The 14,295-nt window shown below is 44.7% G+C and overlaps 1 protein-coding gene across 2 annotated transcripts in view; it reads left to right on the top strand.

Moving 5' to 3' along the window:
- Positions 1-1,298: 1,298 nt before the first annotated feature.
- The window catches only part of ZDHHC9 (zinc finger DHHC-type palmitoyltransferase 9), a 37,047-nt gene continuing 24,050 nt past the window's right edge, over positions 1,299-14,295 (top strand). The window contains exons 1-2 of one of the 2 annotated variants that reach the window (XM_058292077.2): positions 1,299-1,539; positions 3,116-3,416. In XM_058292077.2, coding sequence (XP_058148060.1) covers positions 3,250-3,416 — 167 coding nt within the window. In that variant the 5' untranslated portion in view covers positions 1,299-1,539; positions 3,116-3,249. Of the gene's footprint in view, positions 1,540-3,115; positions 3,417-3,812; positions 3,936-14,295 lie in introns of those variants that run through there. The other variant, XM_071213042.1, reaches the window with a different exon arrangement.

Below are 14,295 nucleotides of genomic sequence, written 5' to 3'. Positions count from 1 at the left end.
TTTCCTTAGTTTTATTAGTGGTGAGCACAAATAACAAATTGTAATAAAACAAGCCTGATTTACATAGCCAGTTAATCCCAGAGGCAATGTGACCCAGACCAGGGAGGGGTAGAGCTCAGGAATGTGTCACTGTGACACATTGATTCCAGGACTCCTAGGCTTCACCTGCACCTGAGGTATGGGCAAAGCATGTTTGGGTACTGTGGAGGCTTATTTTTTACTGTTCCAGGGTCAGGAGGATGGCAGCTGGGGTGACCAAGCTTAAAAAAGTGCCTCAGGAAGAACTTTGACAGTCTCTTCTGTATTGGTTCCAAGTACCTCCACTGTAGAGAAACTTCAGTGAAGCTCAGGAAAGAAGCTGTCTCCCAACAGTGTGGCACACATTTGGAAGCCAAGAGCCATACTAATGGAGACAGACCTAGTGCCCTTTAAAGTCCAGTTTATAATATAATACAATGGTTCTCAACGGGGTTTCCTTCTCCAATATCAAAATTCTCAAGAATATGACTTCTTTGGGTCAGTAGCAGTGGCATGTTGTGGCAGTGACTTGGGAGATGGAGGTGGTGGAAGAATCAACCCAGACGGTGGATGTCTTGTAAGTCCCCCTCCCAAAGTGTCATGAGGTTTCAAAAATCTAATAGTAATTTTGGCAGTCTTTACTTCCTTCCCTACCTGGAAATATTTAAGTCCCATCAGTGGGGTTTCTCTAACTCGGTGACCGTCAGTTAGTTGTTGTCGGTCTGGCACAGCAAACTGACTTCCATGTCCTTGGGACCGTTATCCCTTTCAAGTTGCTTTTTTATGTTTATTTCATTCTGAAAACCTTGGAGTTGCAGGTCAGGCTGTCTGGGACAGAAGTGGGGTTCCTAGCTACTGAATGGGACTTGGGAGGCAGAGGACTTGTCTTTCTGCATTAAAGAGTAAAATCCCGAGTTAGGGTGGATTTTAGTGCAAGCAGGGCTGGAGAGGTCCAGGGCGGACCAAATTCGGTTGGGGCCCCGGGATCTGTGAGCTGGTGTTGCTTCAGCCTGTATGTGTGTGTGAGGCTGGTCGCCGCCCATCCCTGTCCAAACGGCACAACCCTTTGCGTCCGCCTCTGTTTAACTCTTACTGCAAGGCAATACTTGACGCGTTGGCGCTGGGACCCTAAAGGGAGTCTGGCGGCGGCTTGGCAGGTGGGCAAGTAGCAGGGAGCTGGGTGGGGGAGGGGGCGGAGGCTTCGTCGAGTGGCGTTCGGGTCAGCCAATGGCAGCTCAGAGCCGGAGTGGACGGGGCGGAGGCGCCGAGGCCAATGAGCCAATGGCAGGCGAGTGACTGCTGGAGCGACCTGGTGACGTGAGGAGCGTTGCCTTCGGCCAGCGGTGGGCGGTTGTCACAGTTGGTTTTGGGCCCCGGCCACTGGGGCCCCTGGTTAGGAGGAGGCAGCCTCCCGCCCTGGCAGGACAAGTCGCTGCCACCTTTCGGCGGCCGACGCCGTCCCCTGGGGATAGCTGACTTCCTCCCCTCGGTTGCCGGCCGAGGTCAGGCTCCCTCTTCCAGGTACCGAGAGATGGGGCCGTGCGGGGCTTCTCCGGGGCTCGGCCGCATGGTGGGCTGTCCGCCAGCGGCCCCGCCGCGACCAGGGGCGCCTGGCACTGCCCTCCTCCACTGCGCCCGGGGTGACCGCACGTGGCGTGGCGACTGGGAAGTGTGTGTGCGCGTACGAGCACGGGGATGCGTGTGCAGGTGGAGGCGGCGCGCGTTCCGACCCGACTGGGGCGCTGGTCGGCGGTGCGGCCGAGGCGGGGCGGGCCTCCCCAGGCCGCGCCCGGCCGCTCGGGCCTCGGGCCTCGGGGCCCCACGCTGGTGGGCCGGGCGCGGCTTCTCCACGGATGGTGATCTTTGTTCTCCCAGGCCCTGCTCCCCTTCCTGGTCTCTCTTTTCCCGCGGGGCGGGTGTATTAGGAGGAGATGGTTTTTCAGGTTAGTTGTACACAAAGGAAGTGTTTTTCTGCACCTCTGGTGCCACTGGTGCCCCCTCCTCCCCCTTTCCCCGGCCTTCGACGTTTACGCTGCCCTGCCCAGCGCCTAGTCTCGGAGCCTTGCCCTCTCCAGCCCGAGAATGATTTCCCGTCAGTCGCGCTGCAGGCTTCCGCCTCCTTGCCAGTGTGGGGCATGTGGTGTCAGTAAATAGAGGCCACTCCACCACACCTGACAGAGGGAGGAGGGCGACAGTGACTGACAGAAACGAGGCCTGGGAATCAGGATGCCAAGTAGAGGTGGGACTTCTGGACCCTCTGAGATGTCCCGGAGAGCACCTTTAGGACTTTTCTTAGCTGCTGCCATCCTCTCCCCCCACCTCCCCACCCATCACTCTCCAACCATTCCAGAATTTCTCCTGCTTAAGTCAGCCTTTCACCTACAGGTCTGTGAGGTGGTTTTCATTTTGATTGCCACCAACATTAGGCTGGTCCAGCCAGATTGTTTCGTTTCCCGGACTCGGGAAGTTACAGAGGGTTTGATTAGGGGAAATCTGTTTGGAGTCAGTACAGTGTGTGTCTGTAAGGACAATGTCCTGAGCCTCCTGCCCCTGCCAGAGGGTGACTTGTTCCCTAGCATGATTCATATTTGAGCGCCTATTAAAGAAAGAAGGTGAAGAACTGGAGGAGAAGAGGGAATGGCTCCTTAAGGACTCTATTATTTTTATTGTCCTTTGAATGATGATTATTGAACAGTGTGGTATACTGGGAAGTGCACTAAACTGGAATTAGCAGACATGTTTCTTCATCTCAGCTTTGCCACTGTGCCACATTGGATAAGTTATTTCCTCTCTCTGGTCCTCAATTTACTCATTTAAAAAACAAAGTAATTGAGACTATCGCCTATGATCATCACTGGTTATATTGTAAGCAGAGTAGTTAATTTAAGGAAAAATATTAGCCCCCTTCCTTTTTTTTTACAGAACCATTAACCTTTCTCCTTTTAGAGGACAAGCACAGACTGGAAAGAAAACTTTTCCTATTTCCTCACCTCCACCCCTTCAGGCATTGCTCATCTTTCTGTCTGGGAAAGGAGGGTTGAACTGCATTTTCTTATTCCTGCCTCATTTTTTTTTTTCTTTTTGTGCTTTTTCTTAGGGCTACACATTGGACTTTTGATGATGCTTGACCCAGCGGCAGCAATAGCAGGCAACGTGATTTCAAAGCTGGGCTCAGTATCTCTCTTTTCTCTCTTGTAATCACAAAGCCCATTTGGACCAGGCATTCCAATCATGTCTGTGATGGTGGTGAGAAAGAAGGTGACACGGAAATGGGAGAAACTCCCAGGCAGGAACACCTTCTGCTGTGATGGCCGTGTCATGATGGCCCGGCAAAAAGGCATCTTCTACTTGACCCTCTTCCTCATCCTGGGGACCTGTACACTCTTCTTTGCCTTCGAGTGAGTTTCCATTGGGTAGAGTTGCCTGGTTATGGTTACTTTGGGTCTAGGGGAAGAATCCTCTTTTTGTGGAGATCATGGATGGTCCTTGGATGACTTTCATTGTTCTCTTGACATGTCTAGCAATCCTTTGAATTCATTGGTTACAGCAGAGAGCTCTTCCTATAAAGACCAAGGCCCTTTGATACCAATTTTATAGCTGATTTGGGCCTATCTGACACACTTGGGAAATAAGGAGTTTATCTTTATTACTCACCTCCCCTTTTCAGGGTGTCCTTTTCTCCCCTATGGTCTCCTTAGGTGCTTGGTGACAAACTGCCTCTTTCCCCACCCTCCCAATCTTAGGAGCACTCCTCACTGAAATAACTCCACCTACTGTGGTTCCTATTTCCTTAGAGTCCAGCTCTCAGCTAGCTGTTAAATGGAAAAGCCAAATGAGTGGGAACCTGCAGACCTGGGTTCCAGCCTCAGCTGTGCCACCAACTAGCTGTGTGTCTGGCACATATGTGCTTATTAAATGTGAGTTGCTTTCTTTACTGCAAAATCACTCAACATAAACAACTCTCTATTCTGTGTTTGCCTGATACCTGCCTTGGAATTATTTTTTCCCCATGAAGTAATACCTAGTACTAGAACCACTGTTTAAAGTCTGTGTAGGTCGCTGCTCTAGGGAGGTGGCCAGTTTGGATTCTAGGGTGCTGTGGGCATGGCTACTAGATGTGCTGAGAATTTTTTATACTCTATGGATGTGAGCAATGCTAATTGGTTTGGGATTGCTGTGACGAAGGCCCCAAGGAGACAAGAGGTATGTGAGACTTCAAGCCACACCTGATATGAGCCTGCTATAGTTCACATACTTAGGTAACCTGGAAATGGAACTCCCGCATTGGGGCATGGCCATTGTAGATAGGAGGGGGCTACTTGGCCAACCTTTGTGGGTAATTAAAATGAGCTCTGGTCTCTTGGGACTCATTTTTGTCCTTCCTGTGTTATGGCTTCAGACTTTCCCAGTGCATCAAGAGTGATTTTTGGGCTGCTTTGCCAGACTTCTTGATGCTTGCAGCTGGCGGGAGTAACAGCAGTGGGAGGAGGGGAACCCATTTTATAACAGGGCTGGGAAAGTAAGGTCAGAGGAGCTCTTTGTTAAAGGCTCTTTTGCGGCTGCTGTTGCTGACTTCGCGAAGCATTTGGCAAAGTCAGGCAGGTTGCTGAAGGCTTCTTAGCTGCTTTCCAGTCTGAATTTCATGGCTGAGAGTGTGTATGTATTTGTGTGTGGTACAAATAAATGAACACGTGCACTCAGGCAGCATAAGCATAACATTTAAGAACATTTTTCCCTCCCCTCACCCTTCTCTCCAACTTTTCTTTTGCTTTGTTCCTGCCTTGCCTCTCATTGGAAGTGCACAGCTGAACTCAGCTCTCTATCATTCTCCCTCTCTTTCACACCTTGCCCTGTTGAATTGCTAGCTGTTTTTGTCCTTCTGTGGTTAAATTTTTATGGTGGAAACCATTCACAACAAAGATAAGACTTGTGTCCAGACCCTGAGTGATGTGGTACTTTCTGGGCCCAGGAAACCTCTGGTTTGATTGGCCATGGGAACTTGGAAATTTGGGAGCTATTGGAGTATGGCCCTTTTTTTTTTAAAGATTTATTTATTTTTTATTTATTTCTCTCCCCTTCCCCCTCCCGCCCCAGTTGTCTGTTCTCTGTGTCTATTTACTGCATGTTCTTCTTTGTCTGCTTCTGTTGTTATCAGCAGCACGGGAATCTGCGTTTCTTTTTGTTGCATCATCTTGCTGTCAGCTCTCTGTGTGTGTGGCGCCATTCCTGGGCAGGCTGTACTTTCTTTCGCGCTGGGCGGCTCTCCTTACGGGGCACACTCCTTGCGAGTGGGGCTCCCCTACGCGGGGACACCCCTGCGTGGCAGGGCACTCCTTGTGTGCATCAGCACTGTGCATGGGCCAGCTCCACACGGGTCAAGGAGGCCCAGGGTTTGAACTGTGGACCTCCCATGTGCTAGATGGATGCCGTAACCACTGGGCCAATTCCAATTCCCAAGTATGGCCCTTTTTATACCTGGGAGCCAAGAGAGAGTCTGATCTGGGTCTGTTCTACTTAGGCCCCTGAAGGCCTCTGGAGGAAAACTGTCTATGAGAAGAAGCTTATAATTAGCAAGTGACTGTTTGATAGAGACAGGTTGAGTCTTCTGTTAAGATGGCATTTCCCCCCAAGTTATTTCTTGTGCTCAGCTCTTGTCTATGAAGGCTCAAGTTGTTTGTAAACTGCCTGAGTTCCAGCTGTCTGTATGACAGAGTAAATATTTTGGTAGGTAGGGATGGGGGAGGGAATAATGGGAGGCAGAGGGGAGAAGGAAGTAAATATGTTAGCTTAAGAGTGGAACGGGGAAGTGTAAATCTGCCCAAAGAGATTGGTGGCATCTGTGTTCATAAATGTGCATATGTGTGTGTGCATATGTCTGTCATACAGACATACAGACTCCCTAGGTGGTAGCTGCCTTGTGCTGTGCAAATGACAGGTCATCTATGGGACACCAGCATGCCCTTGAGGAATTAAGTCTCTCTCTGGTCGATCTTTTTCTTTGGCATCCTTAGTTTACTACCAACCACACAGGGGGATAGGGCTTGAGGGACAGAGTTTGGGCTCCTTTGTTAGTGTTAGATCATTGTGAGACCTAAGGAAATCAGCTGATTTAGCCCCCTGCTGTCAGGCAGGTGAGGGCTCTGAATCAACAGTGACAGATGGCTACCCATTATAATTGTCAAATTGTTGAAGAGCATAGACCCCCACATCCTCTGGCTGTTAACATTTTTCCCTTGTAGGAAAATAGTCCAAATATTGAGGCTCATCTGGATGTATGTTTTAGTAACGTGGTTCTGCTTGCATGCAGCAGGTGCTTAGGAACAAGTGTGAGTTGATTTATCGCTGCCTGTGGCACAACTCTGGGTTAGCCAGATGGCTTGAGAAGTCTGATCAGGCCCCTTAAGGAAAAACATGCAGCATTAGTAATGCCAGTGGATAGCCTTTTACTTTTGGATTTGCCTTTATAAATCTAGACATTTCAAAGGAGGGACCTGTGATTTTCAGTGGATAGACAGTAGGTCGAATTCATAAAACAAAATAAGATTGTCTGTCCAGAAGCTAGTTGACTCCATATTGTTAGAAGTGTTTCAGAAGAAGCTGGGTGGCCATCTCTTCGGGCTGCTGGCACAGAGAAGATTCCTGCTGCACAGGATGGGAAATTAGACTAGATTATCACTAAGCCTCTCACAACCCTTAGAGTCAATGAAAGTCTATGCAACTTTGTTGCCATCTGGAAGACTCAAATATGAAAAAAAAAAAGAGTAAAGAAGATGGCCAATCAGTAGTTCAATAATATATTTAAATTTAAAATCAGAGTGAAAATTGTATATTGCTTAATAAAAAGGATTTCCTAATTTGTTCTTAGTGTGAGGGCTTTAGGAAATATGAGTGTATATGCCTCTTTTAGCTTTGAGCACATGAACCATTTTCAGTTCTGTCTGCCCAAACCCTTTCCAGTTTGTATAATGAACACATAGCAACCAGCTTGGCCTGGAATGTCAGGACAATGTAGCAGAATGACACAACCTGTGAGCTGTTCAGCTACTGAAAGGCTATTGTGGTGTTTCATCAAACCAACCTTCTGTTAAAGCATAGCCCTGGGGAAAAGAACAGGTACCTTGTTTTCTGGAATTGGCTTCCCAACTTTCTCTTTTAACTTTGTGACCAGACAGCTAGTGTGGACAAGGTCTCCAGACTTATCTTTCAGCAAGAATGAGTGTATGACTAGACACCTGAAGTGGAAGTAGTTTTTTGCTATCATCAGTATGTATGCTCTCCCTATATCAAATACAGAGGGACACATACGAAGGTACTGCCAAACTCAGACTGCTCCTCGTGGGTGCTTTTGATGTCCATATTGGCAAAGGAATCACTGAATTGGATGAACTTAAAAAGCTTTGTATCGCTGGTTAGTAATTGTCCCACTTCTCATAGCCTATCCAGATTTTCCCTGTGTTTTAAGTTCCTTCATGAAAACTTTCCAGAAATTTCTGCATTTATAGGAATAATTGCATACACCACTCATTTAGCAAGAAATCATACATTTCTTATATTTCTGAATTCTATTGTTATTATACTTTTCACTTGTCTTTGTCCCCCACAGCTAGATGCGAACCTTTTCAAGATCAGGGACTATCTCCTGTGTCTTTATAGCCATCCCACTATACTGTGCCTTCCACCAGTTCTTGCATAGAGTACTGGATCAATAAATGTTGCTGAATTAACACATTCTGGGTGCACTTACAATTTAACAATGTTGACTCACAGACATATAAAATGGTAGAGCTGGAAGGGATTTTGAAGACTATCTCTATCATTTTGCAGGTGAGGAAACTGGACCCAGAGAAGTGAGGTTACTTCACCAAAATCAGTTGGCCAGCTAATATCTCTATATGACACTGCCTTTCATCTCATTGCTACCATTTGAATATGGAATCCTGAAGATACTCAGATTGCTAAAGCTGTGCATAGTGCTAGACCAGTATATTCCAGGTTCTCGTTAGCTAGTGTTTGTGTTACCTAATGACATCTTATTATATGGGTCTCCCAAGCTAATGCTCCAAGAAAGTGAGGACATCTTTGTGGAAAACTGACAGCATTCTGGCATGCCATTCTGGTAGCCTTGCAGGAACAGGGAAGCCTTCTCTAAAGATGAACTTAGAAAGTAAGGCCTACCCTAGTCCCTCCTTCCAGGATGAGGATGGCTCAGAGAAAAATTAAGCAATATGCACTCCCTATCCTGTCACTCTCTGTGTGATCCTGATGAAATGGGCTCCACATCCTTACAGACAGACGGAATAGAAAAAGCAAATCTGTTAATATAAAGTTACTGGGTTTGAGGAGATGCAGGGCTCTGTAGACCAAAGCCAAACTTTGATGTAATAGAATATTAGTGTCTGTAATAACAATGTCCAGGTTAATGTAGAATATGTTAAGGTAAGATTGGGAAGAGGAAGAAGTGCCTTTGTCATGATCTCTAATAAAGAGAACATTGTATAAGGAATTACTATAAGGAGGTCAGTCTTGTACTTCTTGTAGCCTAGGATTCTGCCAGTGACTTGGCCAACCAAATAATAGTATTAGAAAGGTGTGGTTTTCTCTTTGATATAAATCTGTTACAGCACTTAGTTAAACTTACTTCCTAATAAAGCAGGTTCCCTGGGGAAAGGATGGAGTATGTCTCCTGACGTTTGCTTTCCTTTAACAATTCTTTATGGTTCTTTCATTTGGAATTTATCTGCATATTTTCAGCTTCTACTACCTTTTGTGGTCACAAGTTTCACAGGGTCAGTCTCCACTGAATGTATCTCCCATCCTTAGAGAATGAGTCTTAATTGTGAGCCTCTGTTTTGGGAAGAGCAAACACAAAAAACATGTCCCTCAGTATGTTGACATCAGTCAAGACGTTTATTATGAGAGAGAAGAGACCCTCGAAATCTTTCTCCTCAGAGATGCCATAGATGGCATTGTGTTTAAGAACAATGGGGGCACCTCATGCCTCTTGCAGTAGCAAGAAGCTAGCGAATTTAGGAAAATTAATTGGGTGTTTTTGGAATGGAACATTGAGAAGACAGGATTGATTAGATAAGGCCAGTTAATGGAGGGCCTTGACACTGACCTGTGGAGTTTGGGTCTTAATATATTAGGCAGCAGGGAATTGTTCTAAATTCTTGAGCAGAGGTGTATTATAATTCCCTCTGAAATTTGGCAGCTGCTGAGCAGGTTGTCTGAATAGAGATTTTGAACCTCCTCTGTGAGAGGATGGCATATCATCTCTGAATTGAAAATGTCCCTGTCTGATTAATTTCCCCCATTGCCACTGGAGCAAAACACAGTCGTGCATTTTCCTCTAACCTTCACATAGCAGTATATCTGGAGGCTGATATTATGTTTCTAGTGTTTCAGGAAACTATTTTCCCTCTCAGGAATGTCATCAGAAGAACCTTAAAACAGTCCTATGGGTGGTTCTACTTGTTTCCTTTGCTCTAGAGGTAGGTAGTATTTGTAAGAGAATAGATGGCCATCTATGTCAGGGAGGATGCCTATCATGTAAGTCCAAAGGCCATCATGGGGCTCTGATCCTTGGGCCCTTCCTGCTATTCCAAGCACAGTGCTTCCTTAAAGCCATCCTTACCTACTGTTATTGGAGCATTTTAAAGCAGTCACCAGCAACCCAAGAGAGCTTTTCTCTGCCACTTATAGTTCTTGATCTGAATCACCATTCTAACACTTTATTGGTCTTACTGTATTTTTTAGCTGTTTCATATGTTAGTTATGTTTTCCCAAACAAAATGAACTCCTACTTCTCTTGTTCTTCTTTTGTTAGGCCCAAGAAAGACTCGTTGGTTCATGGATTGCAGTGATAAAAGAACAAATGGAAAAAACATAGTGAGAAAGCTGTTAGGGAAACTTAGAAGCAGGATATTGTATGGAATATCAATCCACACTTCCAGTCTATGGCATAGACCTCCATGGAATCTGTCTGGTTTCTTATCAGCTCCATTTTTGAGATTTTTCATGTGAATGGAATTCTGTCATTGTCGCTGTTTCTCCCATGAACTAGCATACTAGGGATATGGGATGGAACATGATGCCCTAGCCCAGCCTGGCACTGCTGGTTGCTGCTGGTCAGTACCACCATGTGGCCCAGGGGACCAAGTAGGAGTCCTGTTGTCCAGCCCAGCTCTGGTAGCTTAAGGCCAGTCAAGAAACTGGTAAAGGATGGCTTCAAGTTATGGCATTTCTTTAGGTGGTGAAAATGAAGATTTAGTGGGGACGTGATTGTATTTGTAAAATTCACAATGAAGCAAAGGAATTTCTGATCCCCCTGGAAGGAGGAAAGCCTCTTGGTACTTTGAAACAAAGGAGAGTTCTGTTTCAGGAGGTGTATAGATATCACTATTCCAAGAAGTGATATAGATTGAAAGTACTAGGGGGCTTCAGAAACATTCAGCTACACTCAGGATGACAGATCCAGACTTTGCTAATAGAAATTATTCTTTTTTTTATTTTAATTTTTTTTAGAAGTTGTAGGCTTACAGAAAAATTATTCAAAAAGGACAGATTCCCCATATACTGCTCCCCCACTCAGTTTTCCCTATTATTAACATTTTGCATTAGTATGGTACATTTGTTGCAATTGATTAATCAATGTTATTATTATATAATTATTAACTAAAGCCCATATTTACATTAGAGTTCATTCTTTGTGTTGTACAGTTCTATGGGTTTTTAAAAAAATTCTTATTGTGGTAACATGTATACAACATAAAATTTCCCATTTTAACTACTATCAAGTGTACAGTTCAGCAGTGTTAATTATATTTACAATGCTTTGTTAACACCAACACCATCCATTACCAAAACTTTTCCATCATCCTGATCAGAAACTCTTGCTAATAGAAATGACTGATGTTTGAGGATACCCCTGACTTTTGTCATCAATATTGGAAATAACTAACAAATCTTCACGTTGCTTATTCCTGTCAGAGACAGAGCTCCAATTTACTGTAATCATGAGACTAACATAGGGGGGCATAGTCGTTCATGACTATTAAAGACAGACACGAGGGACTGTACTTCACAATTGCCTTAGCCATTGGCTTTCTAAATCTCCTCTTACTTAGAGTAGAAAGGCCTGCTGGTCGGACATCTGCCTTCCCAGCCCCACCCACTTACTAGTGACCACTGGCTGCCAATAGCCTCATCTCTGGAGGAGAACAATATAATGGGCCTGTTGTGTATTTGTTGACATACAGAGTGGATTGTTTTAGCAGGTGCAGAAGATTGTGTGGAGATTACAGAGACCTTTATCCTTGATGATGTAGTATAATTCAAATCTAAGTTGTCCTTTGTTGGTCTACAAGCAGATGCTGGAACTGGGTTTAGTTAAGCTTGGATCTTTCTGTGCATGGAGATAGCATTAGTTTTGGTTTTCTGTTGTTGTTTTATTCTCTCTGTATCTTTTCTCTGTAATAAAACTTCTTTTGGTGACCAGACATATAGCTCTGATTTTTCTGAGGCTCTTGATTGGAGGCTTTAGACCCAGGGCAGTTTGAATCCTGGAGATGTTACTTTGTTTTCAAGAGTGATTTTACTGATGGCCAGTGACTGCTTTCTTTTAGTGTGGTAATTTCACTTGGCTTGTTCATGGAATGAAGCCTTGTGTTTCCTATGTCCTTTGGGTCCTTGATAAGTGGAAGTGACTTTCATTTCTTGATTATCTGTACTAGTGAAGGGAAGAAATAGAAAAGAGTGTAATCCACAAGCTGTTGATAGGGAGAAACTTAATTTTCCTGAACTCAAGCTAGCCAGGTCCTTCATTCTTCGAATTTTTTTGCCTAACCCTTGGCTTTTTTTTTTTTTCAAATTCTACTCAATTTATTCATTTTTTAAAAAGATATTACATTAAAAAAATATGAGGTCCCCATTCGCCCCCACCATCTCCACCCCACCACTCCCCCCACAGTAACACTCTCCCCCATCATCATGTCACATCCATTGCATCTGGTGAGTACATCTCCGGGCATCGCTGCACCCCATGTCCCATGTTCCACACCATAGCCCACGCTTTCCCACGTTCCATCCAGTGGGCCATGGGAGGACATACAACATCCAGCAATTGTCCCTGGGGCACCACCCAGGACAACTCCAAATCCCGAGAATGCCTCCACATCTCTTTCCTTCCCCCAATTCCTGCACCCAGCAGCCACCATGGCCACTTTTTCCACATCAGTGCCACATTTTCGCCATTATTAACCACAATAGTTCATGAATAGAATATCATTAAGTCCACTCTGATCCTTACTGTATTCCTCCTTCCTGTGGACCTTGGCTTGGTTGTGTCCATTCCACATCTATGTCAAGAGGGGGTTTAGATTCCACATGGATATTGGATGCAATCCTCCTGCTTTCAGTCCACCACACCATGGAGCCTAGAGTGCCTATAACCCTTGGCTTTTAGGAGAAAGACGTTAAGTACTGTAAACCTTTAGAAAACAAACTAAGAGCAAAGATTTTGTTAAAATCAACCAAACAAGCAAGAAAGCACAAAAGCCCCTGAAGTAATCTTCCAGGTTCAATACATATGTTCCCCTTCATAACAAACTGCTTAGTGTAATATTACAGTTAGTTTCCACCCCCCTCCCATATAGTTGTGTGTATGGTGGGGAGGCAGGAGTAGGATCTCCTGGGGGTTGTTCCAAAACTGCAGCGAATATACAACTCAAGGTTAAACATTTGCTCTGAATGGACAGCAGCTTGCTTAATCCCCATGCTGATGAGGTAAGCCTTTTTCCTTGTTTACTTTCCCTGCTCTCTCTCTGGTCCTTGCTCATCCACTTATAGTGTTGTCTGCAAGAGAAGATCTCTGTTTTGAAGGAGAAAATGTGCCTCAGGAAGAGGAAAATAAAAATAGATCAGTGATAACTTTCATCATATATTCCCATTTACTTGGTTTGAATTCAGTTAAAATCAACAAGTCTTTACTGTTACCTTCTTTGTTTCCATACTTGTATTAGTCTGTGAGTGATAAAGGATCATAATAATAATGCCAATAGCTAATGTTTATTCAGCATTTACTGTGTGTCAAGCACAGTTCTATGCAGTTTATTTATATTAGCATACTTTGACCTTCTAACAACCCCATGAAATACTATTATTACCCTCATTTTACAAATAAAGAGACTGAAGTTTACTAACTCACCCGAGATCACACAGTCAGGAGCTGGTAGAGCTAGAATTCCAACCCAAGCAATCCCACTTCAATAAGAGAAGGTTGTTTGTCTTATGACAGTTCATTTGGGGGAAATGAGGTCCACACACTGAGAAATAGCTTGGAAATGCTACAAGACTCTGGCAGTGAGGGCTACTGGGGGTAGAGAAGGAAGAGATTGGAGCAGCTTAAGAAAGGCCTTTTGGAGAAGGCAAGACCTCTCTAAGTCTCAGGTTCTTCATCCATCTAATGGATATAATGGAATCTATCTCATGGATTTATTGTGAGAATCAGATGAGATAATGCCTATCAAGAGCTCAGTGTGGTGCCTGGCATATGGTGGGTGCTTAGTAAATTGTAGTTGCAATGATGATGGTGATGATATTGATACTTCCAGGTCTTGAAAGTTGGGATATTACAGAGGGGAAGAGGAATGACTTTCCACATGTGTTATGAGGAAAGGGTGAGCATGAACCTGAGGTTGGAAAGAGGTTGTAAGGAGATACAGTTTTCTTACTCCCTTGCTTATAGTTATTAACCATCTACTAGCTGGGCTAATTGAAGAGAGTAGAGGAATGGATGTTACAAAGTCAATCAGGAGCCTTAAAGCTTTTCATTGGCCTTGAAGCATGCTGAAATGCTCTGTCTGACACTATAACCCTGCTTCATTACTGGTTCTCATCTCTTTTTCCTCCTCATTGAGCTCAGGCCTAATGCCAGATGGGTGAGTACAAAAAACCCTAGACATTTCCAGAGTGAGTTCAACCTATAGTACTTACAAATCCTTGGCAGGCCCGAACCTTTCTTGAGGCAGAGAGGAAATGTGGTTCTTAGCAGGCTAATGGTAGGGACAGGGCCCAGGGATAGGGGAGGTCCCTTGAGGCTGTCTTCTATCTATATGTTATAGGTGGCATCAATTAATCCAGTATTTGTTGAATTCCTACTATGTTAGAACCATATGCTAGATGTTGTGGGTGATTCAAAAGAAGTAAAAAGCATGGTCCCTGCCCTTGAGGCACGGCTGATTTTGTTGTTGAGACCAGATTGACATAGTTGCAAGAATT

The sequence above is a fragment of the Dasypus novemcinctus genome, chromosome X, assembly GCF_030445035.2.
Source record: "Dasypus novemcinctus isolate mDasNov1 chromosome X, mDasNov1.1.hap2, whole genome shotgun sequence".
In the NCBI taxonomy this organism is placed as follows: Eukaryota; Metazoa; Chordata; class Mammalia; order Cingulata; family Dasypodidae; genus Dasypus; species Dasypus novemcinctus.
Note: the sequence above shows the minus strand (reverse complement) of the source record. Positions and strands in the feature narration are given on the sequence as shown.